The sequence below is a fragment of the Sus scrofa genome, chromosome 13 (genome assembly GCF_000003025.6).
Source record: "Sus scrofa isolate TJ Tabasco breed Duroc chromosome 13, Sscrofa11.1, whole genome shotgun sequence".
Classification (NCBI taxonomy): domain Eukaryota; kingdom Metazoa; phylum Chordata; class Mammalia; order Artiodactyla; family Suidae; genus Sus; species Sus scrofa.
The window spans coordinates 118,017,734-118,033,775 of NC_010455.5; the positions used below are offsets into that span (position 1 = coordinate 118,017,734).

A 16,042-nucleotide genomic window follows, 5' to 3' on the forward strand; every position below is an offset into this window, starting at 1 on the left:
CTTAACCACTGTGTAACAATTTTGTTAGACATAACCATGGCCAACACATGCAGCAGCAGAGGAGTTGGCAGCCATGAAAGGGCACCAGACTAGAGTCTTACAGAGGGCATGCAGACTGCTTACTGGCAAAGCAGTGGGAATAAGTAATTTACAGAGGAAATGTTGTAAATGTAATTTACAACCAATGTGACACTCAGGAATCGTGAGATGCTGGAGAAAGAGCATTAGACAAACCAGAGGCCCTGGATTCTAGACTTGGCTCTGACCAAGAGAGGTTGAGCTGGACACAAGCTCTCTGGAGGGGCATCCCCATATGAACCTAACAGACGTCTGAGACAGATGGTATTATTCCATTTAACAGATGAAGAAACAGAAACGCGGAGGACTTAAATTGCTCACTCCAAGATCTTCTGCTTAGTTAGTGGCAAAGTCAAAATCAGAAATTAGGACAATGGCCTCCTACTTCATTTTCAGGTCTCTCTTTCCTACCTCTATGTCACTCCATAAAGAGTGACCCTCTACATTTTCTGGCCTCCTACCTTTAGATTTCAGTAACATGTCAGAAGACTCTGAAATTAAGACATTAGGTCTGCCCTTTTATTTTTCCTAGAGACAGAGGTGATGCCTAGGGGAATCCATACACTCAATTCAAATGCATGAAGTAAAAAAACCGAAAAAGCCCACAGAATTCCCATTGTGGCTCAGCAGTAACAAACCCAACTAGTATCCATGAGGACATGGGTTTGATCCCAGCCCCCACTTAGTGGGTTAAGGAGCTGGTGTTGCTGCGAGCTGCAGTGTAGGTCATAGACATGACTTGAATCCTGCGTGACTGTGACTGTGGCATAGGCCAGGAGCTGCAGCTCCAATTCGATCCCTAGCCTGGGAACTTCCATATGCTGTGGGTGTGGCCCTAAAAAGACAAACAAACAAACAAACAAATAAAAAACCCCAAAAAGCAAAAGACAAAACTAAAAAACCCCTCACCACTGTGAGTTTACAAGGAAAAAATAAAGATACTCTGCATTACTGTGATTTCTACCTCTGTTCCCTTTCCAATAACCAATAACTCAGAACTATTTTCATATTACTTGATACAAGCAGGTAATATTTAGGAATAAAATGCAGGTGAAAATGCCTTTATCCCAGTAATTTTTCTATTTTACTGGGTGCAAAACTTTCCCTATGCCTTGTACAACATTTATTGATGATAAATAGCTTTGCTGACAAGATGGCATTGATTGGACTACAGCAGTGAATCTTTGTTTACTCTGATGCTGATTTCAGACAGCACATTTGAAAAGCTTTAGTCTCTCTCCTCACACACAGATAGGGTATATTTTCATTGATCCACTTCTCATCTATCAATCTTTCCTGAGGAAAATTCTAATGAGGCTATGTCTGCTATGAGCATAATGCAGGCAAGCACAGCTGCATAATGTGCTTGGTCCCTCCAGAGTCTCACAGTATCCCGCTTCAGAATCTCCAGGCCACCCAGCTTGTCTCTTTTCTGCAGCTCTAGAGGGGTTTCTGTTCTTGGTGACCAACACAGAGTTCCAAGAAGGTACCTGGGGAGAATGCTATACATGACACCGAGAGATGGGATCTCATGCTTTATAAGTCTCCTCAGAGGTAAATGGAATTGGAATTATATTTAAATTAACTCACCACATTGATATGGCAAAAAAAGCACTGGCCAGATGGTGCTGAGTACAAGGCAGTGACACATATCACCCCCATTCCTCTCGCTATTTAAGGGTCCAAGAATCGGGTCAGCTGCTTAGATGGTGGCATGACTACACTCACTGTTAGTACCAGAAGTAAGATCAATATCTTTTCCTATAAACCCATTTTTCTCTTTCTTCCATGTGGGCCTGTATTTTCCTCTTTAGGATTCATTGCCACAACAATCACCAGGATAAAATTACAATCCTACTCAAAAGCTTATGCGCTACTGGAAACACAAAGGGGTGGCTATACTTCATCTCTTCTTTTTCACAGAAATTGTAGTTTCCATTGCTTTCTGCTAAGGCTTCTATAAATTTAAAAGGAGATTCTCATAAAGGTTTTAGGCTAAGAATAGTATGTGTTGTCTCTCTCCATGGTGCTTCTCATGCCTGGTCAAGGATCTCCTGGAGGAGGCTGTGTAGGGAAGGGGAGGGTGAGCAGATGGCAACAATCACCTTTCAACTCTAATTCTGTATATATTTGCTTTGAAGGGCATTTCTCTCCTAACAAAGCCATAAGGCAGAGAGGGAAGTAAACAGTTAAGGAGTGTTGGTGGAAAAAGTTTCCCTGGAGGGTTCAATGAAGAAATATTGGCCAATTATGATACTTCCATCAACTAGTTATTTTATATAATTAGAGCAGTTAAGCAAAACAGCTTCTTAATTCTCATCTGGGATGACCAGGAATGGGCGACCACAGAGCTGTGTAGGATGATAGTGTATAAAGCTGGACATCAGGAAGGAAGGCTGCCTTCCAGTACTCTCTCTGTACTAACCAGGAACTCTGAGCAGCTTGATTCATCATGCTAGGTATCAACGTTCCTCTTGGCTAAATTGAGGTTGTAGGGTGGTTTTATGGAGTGAATATTTATGTCCCCTCCAAACCCATGTGTTGAAGCCCTAATCCTTAATATGACTGTATTTGGAGATAGGCCTGCAAGGAGGTGGTAATGGTTAAATGATGCCTTGAAGATTGGGCCCTTATAAGAAGAGGAAGAGAGATCACAGCTCTCTCTCTCTGCCATATGAGGATATGAGTATACAGTGAGAAGGTGGTCATTTACAAGCCAGAAAGAGAGCCTTCACCAGAAACCACCCATGCCAGTGGGTTTATCTTTGACTTTCTAGCCCTCAGAGCTGTGAGAAATAAATGTATGTTGTTTAAGCCACCCCGTCTACGATATTTTGTATGGCAGGCCAAGCAGACTAATAGGAGGTGATGACTAGCTAATTAAAACGACACAATGGTTTACAGTTTATAAAGAACTTTTAGCAAATTTTATCTTCCTAGAGAAACTCTAAGAGATGGGAAGAGCAGAGTATTATTTTAAAAATAAGAATGCACAGTATTATTTTACAGATAAGGAAATATCTCTGATCACAAGGCTGCCACAAGATAGCAATTCAGGTAGACTGTACCTGTGGGTCTTCGAAGGCACTTTTAGTTGTAAATAGCCATGATTTTCTTGTTTTCAGCATCATTACATTGGATGTCAATAATCTTGCTTTTAGATTTCCAAGTAATACTTAGTTGAAGAATGCCAAATTTATCATAAGTCATACATATATTTTTTTCTCTTTAGCATTGCAAGAGTTGTTTCCTTTGACCCAGCCATTCTCAAAGTATGGTCTGGGATCTGAGATAAACTGAGGACTTAGAAATACAAGCTCTTGGGCCATAACTCAACCTGCAAAATCAGAAACTCTGGTGGTGGGGCCCAGCAATCTGTGTTCTGAGAAGGGGATTCTGAGATGCTAAAATTTGAGAATCATGGTTCTTATCCATGTACACTTGTTCTCCTTGTAATGGGCTGATATTTGACATTTCCATATCTTATTGCACTGAATGATATGCAGCTGCAACTCTGAGTCCTACAATGAACTCAATCTACAACATACTATTATAGTACTGGCACAAAAACAGAAGAATAGATCAATGGAACAGAATAGAAAGCCCAGAAATAAATCCAAGCACCTCTGGACAAAGGAGGCAAGAACATACAATGGAAGAAAAATAGTATCTTCAATAAATGGCTTGGGACAGCCACATGTAAGATAATGAAATTAGAACATTTTCTAACACCACACACAAAAATAAACTCAAACTGGATTAAAGACCTAAATTTAAGGCAAGATGCTATTAAACTCCTAGAGGAAAAGACAGGCAGAATGCTCTTTGACATAAATCACAGAAACATTTTGTTTGATCCACCTCCTAGAATAATGACAATAAAGGCAAAAACAAACCGATGGGACCAAATTAAACTCAAAAGCTTCTGCACAGCAAAGGAAACCCTTAAAAAAACGAAAAGACAAGCCACAGAGTGGGAGAAAAATCTTTGTAAATGATTCAATCGACAAAGGTTTAATCTCTAAAATATACAAATAACTCATATCACTTAACAACAAAAAAACAAGCAACCCAACTGAAAAATGGGCGGAAGACCTAAAGAGACATTTTTCCAAAGAGGACATACAGATGGCCAGCAGGCACATGAAGAAATGCTCAACATCACTAATTATTACAGAAAAGTAAATCAAAACTATAATGAGGTACCACCTCACACCAGTTAGAGTGGCCATCATTAACAAGTCAACAAACAACAAATGCTGCAGACGATGTGGAGAAAAGGGAACCCTCCTTCACTGTCGGTGGGAATGTAAATTGATACAACCACTACAGAAAACAGTATGGAGGTGCCTCAGAAAACTGAATGTAGAACTACCATATGATCCAGTAATCCCACTCCTGGGCTTATGTCCAGAAAAAAATTTCATTGAAAAAGATACATGCACCTGCATGCTCATCGTAGCACATTTCATCATAGCTAAGACATAGAAACAATCTAAATGTCCACTGACGGATGGACGAATTAAGATGATGTGGTACATATATACAATGGAATACTATTCAGCCAAAAGAAAGGACAAAATAATGCCATTTGTAGCAACATGGTTGGAACTAGAGACACTCACTAAGTGAAGTAAGTCAGAAGGAGAAGGACAAACACCATATGGTATCACTTATATGTGCAGTCTGAAATATGGCACAAATGACTTCCCTACAGAAAAGAAACAGATCATGGACTTGTAGGGCAGGTTTGCCAGCGGGGAGGAGAAAAAGAGGGGGGCTGATGGGTAGTTTGGGGTTGGTAGATGCAGACCGTTTCATTTAGAATGGATGGGTGATGGGGTCCTGCTGTATAGCACAGGGAACTGTATCAGTCTCTTGGGTAAGAACCTGATGGAAAATGAAATAAAAAAAAAGGGGTGTGTATGGGTGGCTGGATCACTTCGCTGTTTAGCAGAAATTGAAGGAACATGTAAATCAACTATAATAAAAAATGCACTACAAATACAATTTATTTTTTTAAAAAAGAAAAACAACAAAAAATCATTTTGAAGAGCTTGAACCTACAAGTATATCCTCTTTACAATTGTAATATTCTATGATTTTGTGTCAGCCTTGGTTACCTTCTCTAAGTCTGCTTGGAATTTGAAAACATTTTAGGAAAAAAGTGATCTTGATCCAGCACATATATCATAAACCTTAATTAAGTTGACTCTATTCTAGTTAAAAATAGTAACTTAGAATAAATTTATTTATTCAAAGTGCTAATGTTTTTAATCACTTGACTATCTACTTCCCCACTCCCACCCTTGGTATCTCAGTAACTTCAAAGGAAATTCATTTGTCCATGAAATATTTTCCTAAACAAGATGTATCCTCTTCTAATCGGGAAAGAATATTTTAATAAATTATAAAAATAATCCAAAATACATATACAAATTTCTTTCAATATTTATTCTAGAAAGCCAAATATAGAACTAATTCTATGTATTTTATTATAATTATATATATAATTATATATATGTATATTATATATGGTATATAAGTATACATCTAATGAAATATATGTATATACTTATATCAAATCTCTGGATTTTAGATGCATAAATATTTTTTCTGGCTATGCCTGGGGCATGTGCAAGTTCCCAGGACAGGGACTGAATCCATACCACAGCAGTGACCCAAGCAACAGCAGTGACAATGCTGGATCCTTAATCCTTTAGGCCACTAAAGAATTCCCTTTTTCTTCGACATAAAAATTTTTATCCAGTGTTTCCTTTGATTACTTTCCTATGCATGAAGTTTGAAAACTCTAGGGATTTCTGGAAGAGAATATAGACTTCACTGCCCATATGATACATTTATATTTAAATGACCATAGAAGTGTGTGGATGTGTGATTACATATTATATGGCACCTCCTATTGTTTTCGGATGTCAACACTAATTTAAGAATTCTCTGGAAAGTTTTAATGTGTATCTCAAATAAATCTCACCATTAAAATTTACAAAGAGAAAAGCACAATATGGCCTTTTAGGAGTAAAACCTTATACATTTCCAAAATTACTTTTTCTCACGTAGAGATAACACAGAAATCACATTTTACCTCCCTGAACATGGGCAGCCAGAGTGAACAAAATCCTCATACTCTGTGCTACTTCTGTTATTAATTTTCTTATATAAGTAAAACTGTGGGCTTTCTGTGGAAGTACAAAACTTGCAAATCACATGACTGATAAAACAGCAAAGCATTTGTAAAATGACAGCTTCTGAATGACAGACAATGAGATTAGTAGACTTCTGCCTATTACAGCATTCCAACTATTTTATTTCCTTTAGATTTTCTTTTGGCACAATTTACTGAAAAAGCTTTTTGCAATTATATGAAGATTAGACTAACACATTTCTACTATGTTTCTGAAAAGGCATAGGAAGACTACATTGAACATAAGGATTCCTCTCCCCTCCAAAAATACATATAATATCTATGAGATGAGGCAATACTACATAACTGTAATTTATACACATCCACACATAAACACACATACACTTTTAACGTTGATCTCTTAAACCTAGGAAGAATTTTTCATAGTGTTATAAAGACGAATTAGAATGTTTTCCCAAATATTTTACTTTGAGGTGTCAACGTTGTCATTGTTTCAAACCTAGTATTTGCTCATTACATCAACACCAAATAAACCTTCCCCCAAAGGAAGGACTACTCTTACTGCCAACAGCAAACATCAAAGCCAACTCATATTTATAATTACTCATCTTTTGAAACATGTTTTGACATGAATGACTCAGCAAAGCTGGGTCACTGCCAACTGGTGCCAACTGGTCCAACGGCATCAGAGGTAACATGATAACAACAGAGGCAACAGTGACTGAGAAACTGAATCCTTCCTCATTTGATCAAAGTAAAAAAAGCATTATTTTCTGAAGAAGAAGGAAAGTGGGTTCTCTTTTTCAAAAGATTCCTTAACAGTTGGTAAAATGTGTTCAGGCACAACAATATACATTTTAAGAAAAGCGCCATGAGAATAAAAGAACAATGACACCTTTTTCTGAATCCCCAAATTCACTTAAAACAAAAAGAAGCTTTAGGGGAAAATAAAGAAAAGAAAGGAAGAAAAGCAAAGCACCTTTGGGGGTAAAATGACATGAAAGAAGTACAAAAAGAGTAGGAATTTAACTTCTACGTGATTAAAGAAGAAAAAAAAAACTTTTCATTTTCATAGAGAAATGTATAGGTATGTGTATTCTCATAATACACTCAATTGAATTTTATGAATTCTTTTTTTTTGTTTGTTTTTTTGAGGGCCACACCCGCGGTATATGGAGGTTCCCAGGCTAGGAGTTGAATCAGAGCTGTAGCCGCCAGCCTATACCACAGCCACAGCAACATGGGATCCGAGCTGCGTCTGCAACCCACACAACAGCTCACGGCAACGCCAGATCCTTAACTCACGGAGCAAGGCCAGGGATTGAACATGCAACCTCATGGTTACCAGCAGGGTTTGTTAACCACTGAGCCATGACGGGAACTCCCTGCATTTTATGAATTCTTTTGCCAAGGAGGTCCAGTCGTTTCATCAGAATGCCAGTCTACAGGGCAGGATCTGTGGGAGATGGAGATCACATACCCCAAGTAATTAATCTGGCATAGTTAAAATGCTAGTTAATAGCCCAGCAGAGCACTCAGGCTCCAGTCCCACTTATCTTATTAATTGAACTGACAATTTGGCACTAAGTAGAAACACAGGGCCAAACCCAACACTTCACCACAATTTACTCTGGAAAGTGAAGATAAGGAAAGAAAAACTTGAAGGTAGGTTGTGTGAACCCTGTAGTATGGATATATTCTGCACCCCCTGGGGAGATGCTTTGCTTGGCCAGTTTTCCCCAAAAGACGACTTCAGTTACTTCAATTATTTCAGACCTAAGAAGTCAGTCTGTAAGTCAACTGTTCCCAGTTGCTATCTTCTGATGTCATTTTCCCCTTTTTTCAGAAATCGACACAATGGCCCCTTTAAAGCAATCACCATGATGCAAAACAAACTGCATGATTAGGAAATTGTCCAAATTCAACTTGGCTCTCTGTAACTTGCTGACTGCTTTCTTTCTAACTTCTTCATCTGTTCAGATCCCTTTGAATTATTTCTCTAACTCCACCTGAGCTTACATACCCTCAGAATCAGTGCCACTTACACATGAAATAGATGTGCAGTTATCTTGTCTACCTGATAACTAACAAAGATGTTAAGGGCTAATGCCAATTCAGTGGCATGAGCTGGATACCTTCCATTACCTGGTGTATCATTGTTTATGGTCTATTAAGCAGTTTTCATTTCACCTTATGGACCCATATGAAATCCAAGCTAGATGTTTCTCAAATTACAGGCAGTTTAAAAAAATATTAAATAACTTCTTTTTTTGTTTGTTTAAAAAATGATTTCTAAATTTATTGCAATCTGAGAAAGAAAACTGGGGATATATTTTAAACTTATCAGTTTTTAAAAATCTTTCATCCCCTCCCCCTGAATTATACTGTTTTATGTTAATGGTTGCATTGCTCATTTTCAAAATAATATACTTTCTGGTTCTTGTTTAAGTCTTTTTTTTCCCCCCAACAAAATTATCATTGTTCATTTTTCTAGTGGGGCTTTTAATTTCCAAAAGTTGTCTTATCTTGCTCTGCTTTATTTTCCATTATTCCTACACACAGGGCACAGATATTACATCATACAGAAGTCAGTGGATCAGAGGTGTTGTATGGGGGAGGCTTAGCTGCTCTCAAAATCTATCTTTTTATGCAGGCCTCAGCTGGACAAGTTAATATAGTTGCCAGGGCAGGGCTGAATGCTCAAAGGGCTTCAATTGTCAAAAATCTACAATGCAACAGTAGAAAATGTATGTAAGCATTCACTTACCTGCTTTTGATCAACAATTATTTCCAGGTCTTCATCACTGCTTAGTTTTCCATATCCTTTTTCTTTACTTTTCTTGTGAAAGAATAATTTTAAATGATCATTTAGTTTTCTTTCCATTAAAAATGTTAATTTCCACTTAATACTTTTTAAAGATAAAAGTCTTTACTTAGCCTTGTTCACTAGTCAAAATACATCATTCTTTATGTCAATCTCTCATGAAAGCAAATATCTTTATTAAACTGCTGGCTTCTGCTTAGCCTCTTCCATCCAAATTATACCTTTAATCCTTTTCTGAATACTGTCAGCTTTTTTCAATTCTACATTTTTAGAAAATATTCTTTAATAATTTGAGATAAACAAGCAATTCCTTAAAGAGTCCCAGCACATTTTTCTTATAGACTGAAACTGCATTTAGTAACTGTACTATGCTTAAGACTTCAACTGTTAAATGTTTTGTTTTAATCCTTTACATATTTTTTAAGAATAAGTAAGAATAACACCACTCAGATAACAAATCTTCAGATTTTCTATATTTGAATATAAATTTGATGAAAACTAACATTGGAAAAAATAACTTAGAAATAATTTTTAAAAGATAAACAAGGTAATTTTCAAAATTAAGCATTTTGAAAAGTTGGAAGAGTAGAGACCACTTAAAAAATGTACTTTATTGGCATTTTCCCCCATCTATCTTCTCCATAGTAAAAGTTATAAAGTTAGAAAAGGATACAGATCATGATAACCATTGTATTGCTATGTTACAGGAGAAAGATATATGTCTGAGTTTTTTTGTTTTTTTGTTTTCTTTCTTTCTTTCTCCCAGTGTAACGGTTAAGGAAATATCACAAATGAGTTGTTTCCTCATAATTTCAGAAACCATAGTATGTCCATAGTGGACTAGTAAGAATAAAATTCACTACATAGTTGTAATTCAAGGTTATTATTTTTTTAAAAAAATAATCCTTTCTCTAGGTATTAACTATATCAACTAGAATTAGAGGAATTAAAAATATTTCTTATGTTTGCATCTACTGTGTCACTCTAAAAGTCTCATCTCATTGGAGGAATAATTACATCCTTCAGCAAACATGACATAAATCTACATGCTGTGGGACATGATTCTTGTCTGTTCTTTCTCCTAAAACATTTCAAAACCAAATTTCCACATTTCCTCCTCAATAAACATACCTCCCATTTTTTTTTCTGTAATAAAGAGATTTTCTGAATCTTCAAGTATTATGATGCATAAATAAAATCTGAATTCTCATTCATATATTAATGAGTTTAGCCACTTAGAACAGAACAGATGGCCACAGTATTTCTCTCTGTTATTATTCTTGTCCTCATTTGAGGTTCCATTTCAGGACTGATGGAAAACAAAAAAGAACAAGGTTGGTTTCAATCAAGCTGACTTCCTTCCTATCACTTTGCCTCTGTATCCTTTTAGTCCACTGGTTGCCATAAGATATTGTCCAGAGACCCTATAATGCAAAATACTTAGAAATGTCTTTCCAAATATTGATCTGTATACGTACCAAGTAGCTCATTTGCATGACCCGATTTCTGGACAAAAGGGCATTAAGGAGAGATGGAATGTGGGTCTTTCCATCCATTTCACTGTCAGACATCCCAGAATTCTTTGCACCAGCGGCAGTGGCTTCATTGCCAAAACTTGCTGACCACAGAACCACAGATATTGCCCAGCAACATTTTTATAATGTAATACAGTAATCAAAGTATCCCTGAATCATTGCCTTGACTTTGTAAACATTGTGAAATTTTTGGATAGCACAAAAAGTCATTGAAACTATAATTTCTCCTTTTCTAGCTAATTTTTATCCATGCACTGCTATGTTCCATGACTGTTTTTCTAGTTTAATGCTCAAATACACCCTCCATCCATTATTAATATACAGATTTTTTATATTTCACTTCACACAGATGGACTACTCAGCTTCTCTGTCATAAAAGCTTTCAATTTTCCTTTTTTAAAGCCCCACGCCAGACTTTCTTGTGATTAACAAATCACTGCTAATAGATACAACAATGTCAGCATTCACAGAACCTGCTTCAAGATCGCCTCTTCTGCCAATACCAGATTCCACCTTTCCAACTGAATCCTAACTCCTTATCTGGTTTAGCAGTAATATTCCCAGGAACAGAATAGGTCAGGGAAGGAAATTATATCCCCAACTACTGTAAGTAGTAGTTGGCATTTTCCAAGAGTGGGAGGAGGTATTTAGAGCTCTGGGTTTGCACTTAAACTCCTAGTCTCCAAACAGCAGACAACTGTACACAGAGTCGGAAGCCTTCAAGTTTTACTCTAGAGTTAAGCAATATTTTCTAGCTCACCCCATAACCCCAGGGGGATTAAGCCTTTTCTAAGCCATAATGGTTATTCGCTCACTTACTGATTGTTTCTAGTGCGAGTATAATCTTCTTTCAAGCACTCAGCTTCCCACTTTGACTGCTTAGATCGGGCGCCCAGGCAGGGATCTTCAGCTCTCCTCCCTCCTCCCAGCCGGGAATCCCTGTCTTCTATCTATGCACTTTTGTCAAGCACAAAAAGCAACTCCATAGCGTCTGTGTGGTCTTTCACATTAGCCAAAGTACTGAATTAGAAGGAGAAAGAAAACTAACCTCCCCACTGTCCAAGCAGAGGAGGCAGGGCTTCTGTGGGAGGAGAAGCCAGAGGGTAATCACTTCCTGTGCTCCTCCCACCTCCCCTGACAGATGCTGGAGCTGAGGATTTCCACTGAGGCAGTACAGTAAGGTTAGGCCCCTCTCCACCTCATCCTTTGCCCACTGCCTGCTGAGAGCCGATTTTGTCCACTGATTACCTATGTGCAGCTGAGTGACAGCATCAGTGCAGTGGAGCTAAGATGGTGAGGACCTCAAGGTGGGAGAAATGAGGAAAGAGAGAAAGGAAGTAGTCATCATTTGCTGAGAATGCCTCGCTCCCTGTGAGGTGCTTTCAGCTCAGGATACATGTCCAATCTCTGAAACTCCAAACACAGTGTCTGCCATCATCCCCAAACCATTATGAACACTTTCTAAGTAACTGGAAAGAGAACTATCCAGTTATTTCTTAGTGCTGACAAATTTTTTTAATACCACTGAATCAGAGGTGTTGTTGTCTTAGGAACATTAAGCCTAATTGGTAAATTTTCTTCTCTGTAAAAGTTCCACCATCTCTCCCTAACCCTATCTGTTTCTGCAAAAGTAGAACAGAAAGGTAGATTTATTCACTTGAATTAAATAAACAATAAAACTTGGAAACTGGATAGAGGAACAACATATAGCCACAGATATAGAATATATTATATAAGAAAATTTTATATAACAACAAAACAACAAAATCTGATGGGACAGAGACCTAAAAAAGGAAGCACCCAATATTCATTTTAAAATAAGAGTTTATGAAAGAGTTTTAATTGAAAGATGCTAGTTGCGTATGGGTTGAATTAAAAGGATTCTTTATACTCATTAGGAATGGAATATATAAAAGGAAGTTTTGAAAGGGAAAAGGAACACATGATTTAGTTAATTGTACAAATTAGCCTCAACTACAGTTTTTTTTTCCTAATTAGAGACATCAAAATAAAGGTTAAAGATTGCATGTGAATATTTCCAAAACTTTTTTCCTATTATTTATTCAATGCTTCAATAAGTGATAAATTGTAGATCTGAATTTATTAAAGCAAATGTTAATGAAGAATATATAATATACGAAAAGGGACAAAGACCTTCTTACTCTCTTCTTCATAGTGGTCAGTGTTCAACTCCTATCTTCTTATTCTTCCTAGCTTTAATTCCTTCTTCTCCACCACCTTCCTTCTCTAAGCCTGTAAAATTGCTCAGTATTCCTTGTCCTAAAAGATGACTTCCTCACATCTACTTTCCCCTAAAGACACTCATTTTTTCTTTCATCTCTTTACTTTCAAACTTGAAAGAGTGGTCCATACTCACCACACATAGTCCCTTTCTCTTCACTTCTTTATTTTATATAATGATTTTTTTTCATTATAGCTGGTTTACAGTGTTCTGTCAGTTTTCTACTGTACAGCATGGTGGCCCAGTTACACATACATGTATACATTCTTTTTTCTCACATTATCATGCTCCATCATAAGTGATTAGATAAAATTCCCAGTGCTACACAGCAGGATCTCATTGCTTATCCATTCCAAAGGCAAGAGTCTGCATCTATTAACCCTAAGTTCCCAATGCATCCCGCTCCCTCCCCCTCCCCCTTAGCAACCAGGAGTCTATTCTCCAAGTCCATGATGTTCTTTTCTGTGGAAAGCTTCAGTTGTGCTGTATATTAGATTCCAGATGTAAGTGATATCATATGGTTTTTGTCTTTCTCTTTCTGACTTACTTCACTCAGTATGAGAGTCTCTAGTTCAATCCCATCATTAATAAGTTCACAAATAACAAATGCTGGAGGGGGTGTGGAGAAAAGGGAACCCTCCTGCACTGTTGGTTGGAGTGTAAGCTGGTACAACCACTACAGAGAACAGTATGGAGGTACCTTAGAAAACTATACATAGAACTACTATATGACCCAGAAATCCCACTCTTGGGCATATATCTGAACAAAACTTTCCTTGAAAAAGACACATGCACCTACATGTTCATTGCAGCTCTATTCACAATAGCCAAGACATGGAAACAACCTAAATGTCCAACAGATGATTGGATTAGGAAGATGTGGTGTATATATACACAATGGAATACTTCTCTTCACTTTTAAACCAACCACAATCAGGTTGCAATTTTCTGTAATTGCATTCTTGATAGTCACCAATGGACTCCTAGTTATCAAATTATCTAGCAGCCCCTTTTAGAGCTAATTGGATGAATCAGTCTCAAATGTAATTTATGATTGACAGGATGCCAAAACAGATGCAAATATTACTTCTTTCAGTGGGCAAATCTGTATCAAATATTTTCAGAAACATCTTTACTGTTATTTTCACTATTATAGCTGTTGAATGGTGTTGCCACCAGTTGAATAGAGTCTTAGTCATTGACGAGGATTGTGAAGGGAAATATTGTGCTAAGAAGATATTTGCTGAGTTCATAGTGTCTGTGGAAATTTCCAGTTGGAAGAACCCGGTTGGCCACTTGGATAGATGGGTCTATATCTTAGAAGAGAGATAAAGGCAGGACATATGGATTGAATTAGATTTGTAGCAGTGGTTGAAATCACAAAAAAGAAAATGTAGAGACAGAAGAGATGAGTCCTATAGAATTGCTACATTTAAAGAAAGGGCCATAGAAAAGAACCCAATGAAGGAGGTGGAACAGGAGTGCTCACAGGCGTAGGAGGAGAGCCAGAATGCAGTCAAGGGAAAACAAGTTGTAGATGGTGTCAAATACCAATGAAAGGTTAAGTAAGGAAGTGAAATGCACACTTTCACTGTATTTGACATTTTAGAAGTCATCAAGGACTTCTGGACTTCAAAAATTAGTGAAGGTGGAAATAAGATTAGAGTAAATTAATGAATACATTGGTAGTAAGGTTAAGAGAGGGCTTATTCTCCCTTAGGAAAGCTTGAATGAAAAGGGAAAGACAAAAAAATTTATTAAGATCGTAGATTTCATGTTAAGTGTTCTTAGCACAGGAGAAAGAGAAGAGAAAGAGAGAGTGTGCTAGTGAAAAGACAAAAAATACAGGGCAAGAATACTGGGAAAGTAATAGTTCCCCCTCTTCCCTTGTGTAAAGGTATTAAGTGTGTTTATTGTTCAAGAAGGAGCAGTAAAGAAAGTGAAAATGGAGATACCGGAGGGTGAAGGGGAATAATTCATGAAGCAAGAAAGTAAGAACAAAGTGCTTTTGGAGAAAAATTGAATGTTTCTCTTTTAAAATATATGTGATATATATATTTATAGAAGAAAAATCTGGAAGGATATATTTCAAATATTAAAAGTTCTTTTCACTGGATGATGGAATTATACATGATCTGTGTGTTCTCTGTATACTTGGGAGTTCTTTTTGAAGTAAGAATGAATTTCTTTTATAAAATTATTAAAAAAAGGAAAATGTGATTGCTTCAGAGATCCATAAAATTGCCATAGAAAAGACTCATTAAAGTCTACTTTGCGGAAAAGTGACTGGGTCAGGGCTTTACCCTTCCTTTATTATGTTTCTGGAGGAATAAAAGCTTGTTTTTCTAAAAAATGTAGAGATTCATGCTATGGTTATTACTTTTGTCCCTTGTGGCAAGTGTCATAGGATGGTGAAGTGGATGTTTTCTTTATTGCATTTAATATGCTCCTTTCCTCTTGACTTTCCCTTATAATATTAAGCCTTCAGTTCTTTGACATCATTTTGGTCCCATGTCCCTTGTTTTTTTTTTAAGATCCACAATGTCAGCACATCTACCAAGATCATTCCTGTGGGAGCCAAAGAAACAGTGAAAAAAGAAAATACAAAATAAGAGAGGAGGAGCTTCTCCCCAAAGACTTGGAATAAAAGCTTGAGAGTTTCCCCATTTAGGACATAATCCTGGACAGAACGTTTAATTAGAAAGTAATCACCTTACCAAGTAAAAGGACAATTTGCAGATTTTTAATTTCTCTTATATACAGAGGAAATCAACTTTCTGAAGGGAAAATGTCATCATTACAGAAAATCGTTTGCAGAAGGGCTTAGGTTTGGCATTTTTCAGAAACTATTTTTTCCTTTCTTAAAGACATTCACAGTTGTGTTCTCCTCCCACCAACTGTGATGTTATGACAAAACAAAATAGCCACAGGATGCAATTTTTTTTAGTTTTGTGTGGCTAGGCTTGGGCAAACATAACATATGGTAATCAAACTCAGTTCTAAAGGTATATTGCTGGGTGAAAAAAGAGATGAAAGCATAACAAATATGCATTTTAAACCACGTTTTAAGTCATTTGCATATGTCCAGATTTTTAGTAATTTTTTAATTTTAAGGCTAAGTCTAATTGGGAACATAGATATTCCAGTTACTTACTAATTGAATACTAAAGTAGCAGTGATGCACAATAAAATTTTTA

At 36.9% G+C, this 16,042-nt stretch overlaps 1 protein-coding gene across 22 annotated transcripts in view; it reads right to left on the reverse strand.

The window, feature by feature from the left end:
• Positions 1–16,042, reverse strand: part of PEX5L (peroxisomal biogenesis factor 5 like) — a 256,185-nt gene that overhangs the window by 185,535 nt on the left and 54,608 nt on the right. For 6 of the 22 annotated variants that reach the window (XM_021071221.1, XM_021071220.1, XM_021071217.1 and 3 more), the window contains exons 1-3: positions 11,423–11,645; positions 10,547–10,686; positions 9,012–9,083 (exon numbers count right to left, since the gene is read on the reverse strand). The exons of 5 other annotated variants lie outside the window; for them this stretch is intronic. In XM_021071221.1, coding sequence (XP_020926880.1) covers positions 9,012–9,083; positions 10,547–10,639 — 165 coding nt within the window. In that variant the 5' untranslated portion in view covers positions 10,640–10,686; positions 11,423–11,645. 11 more of the 22 variants (XM_021071231.1, XM_021071225.1, XM_021071218.1 and 8 more) reach the window with 9 other exon arrangements.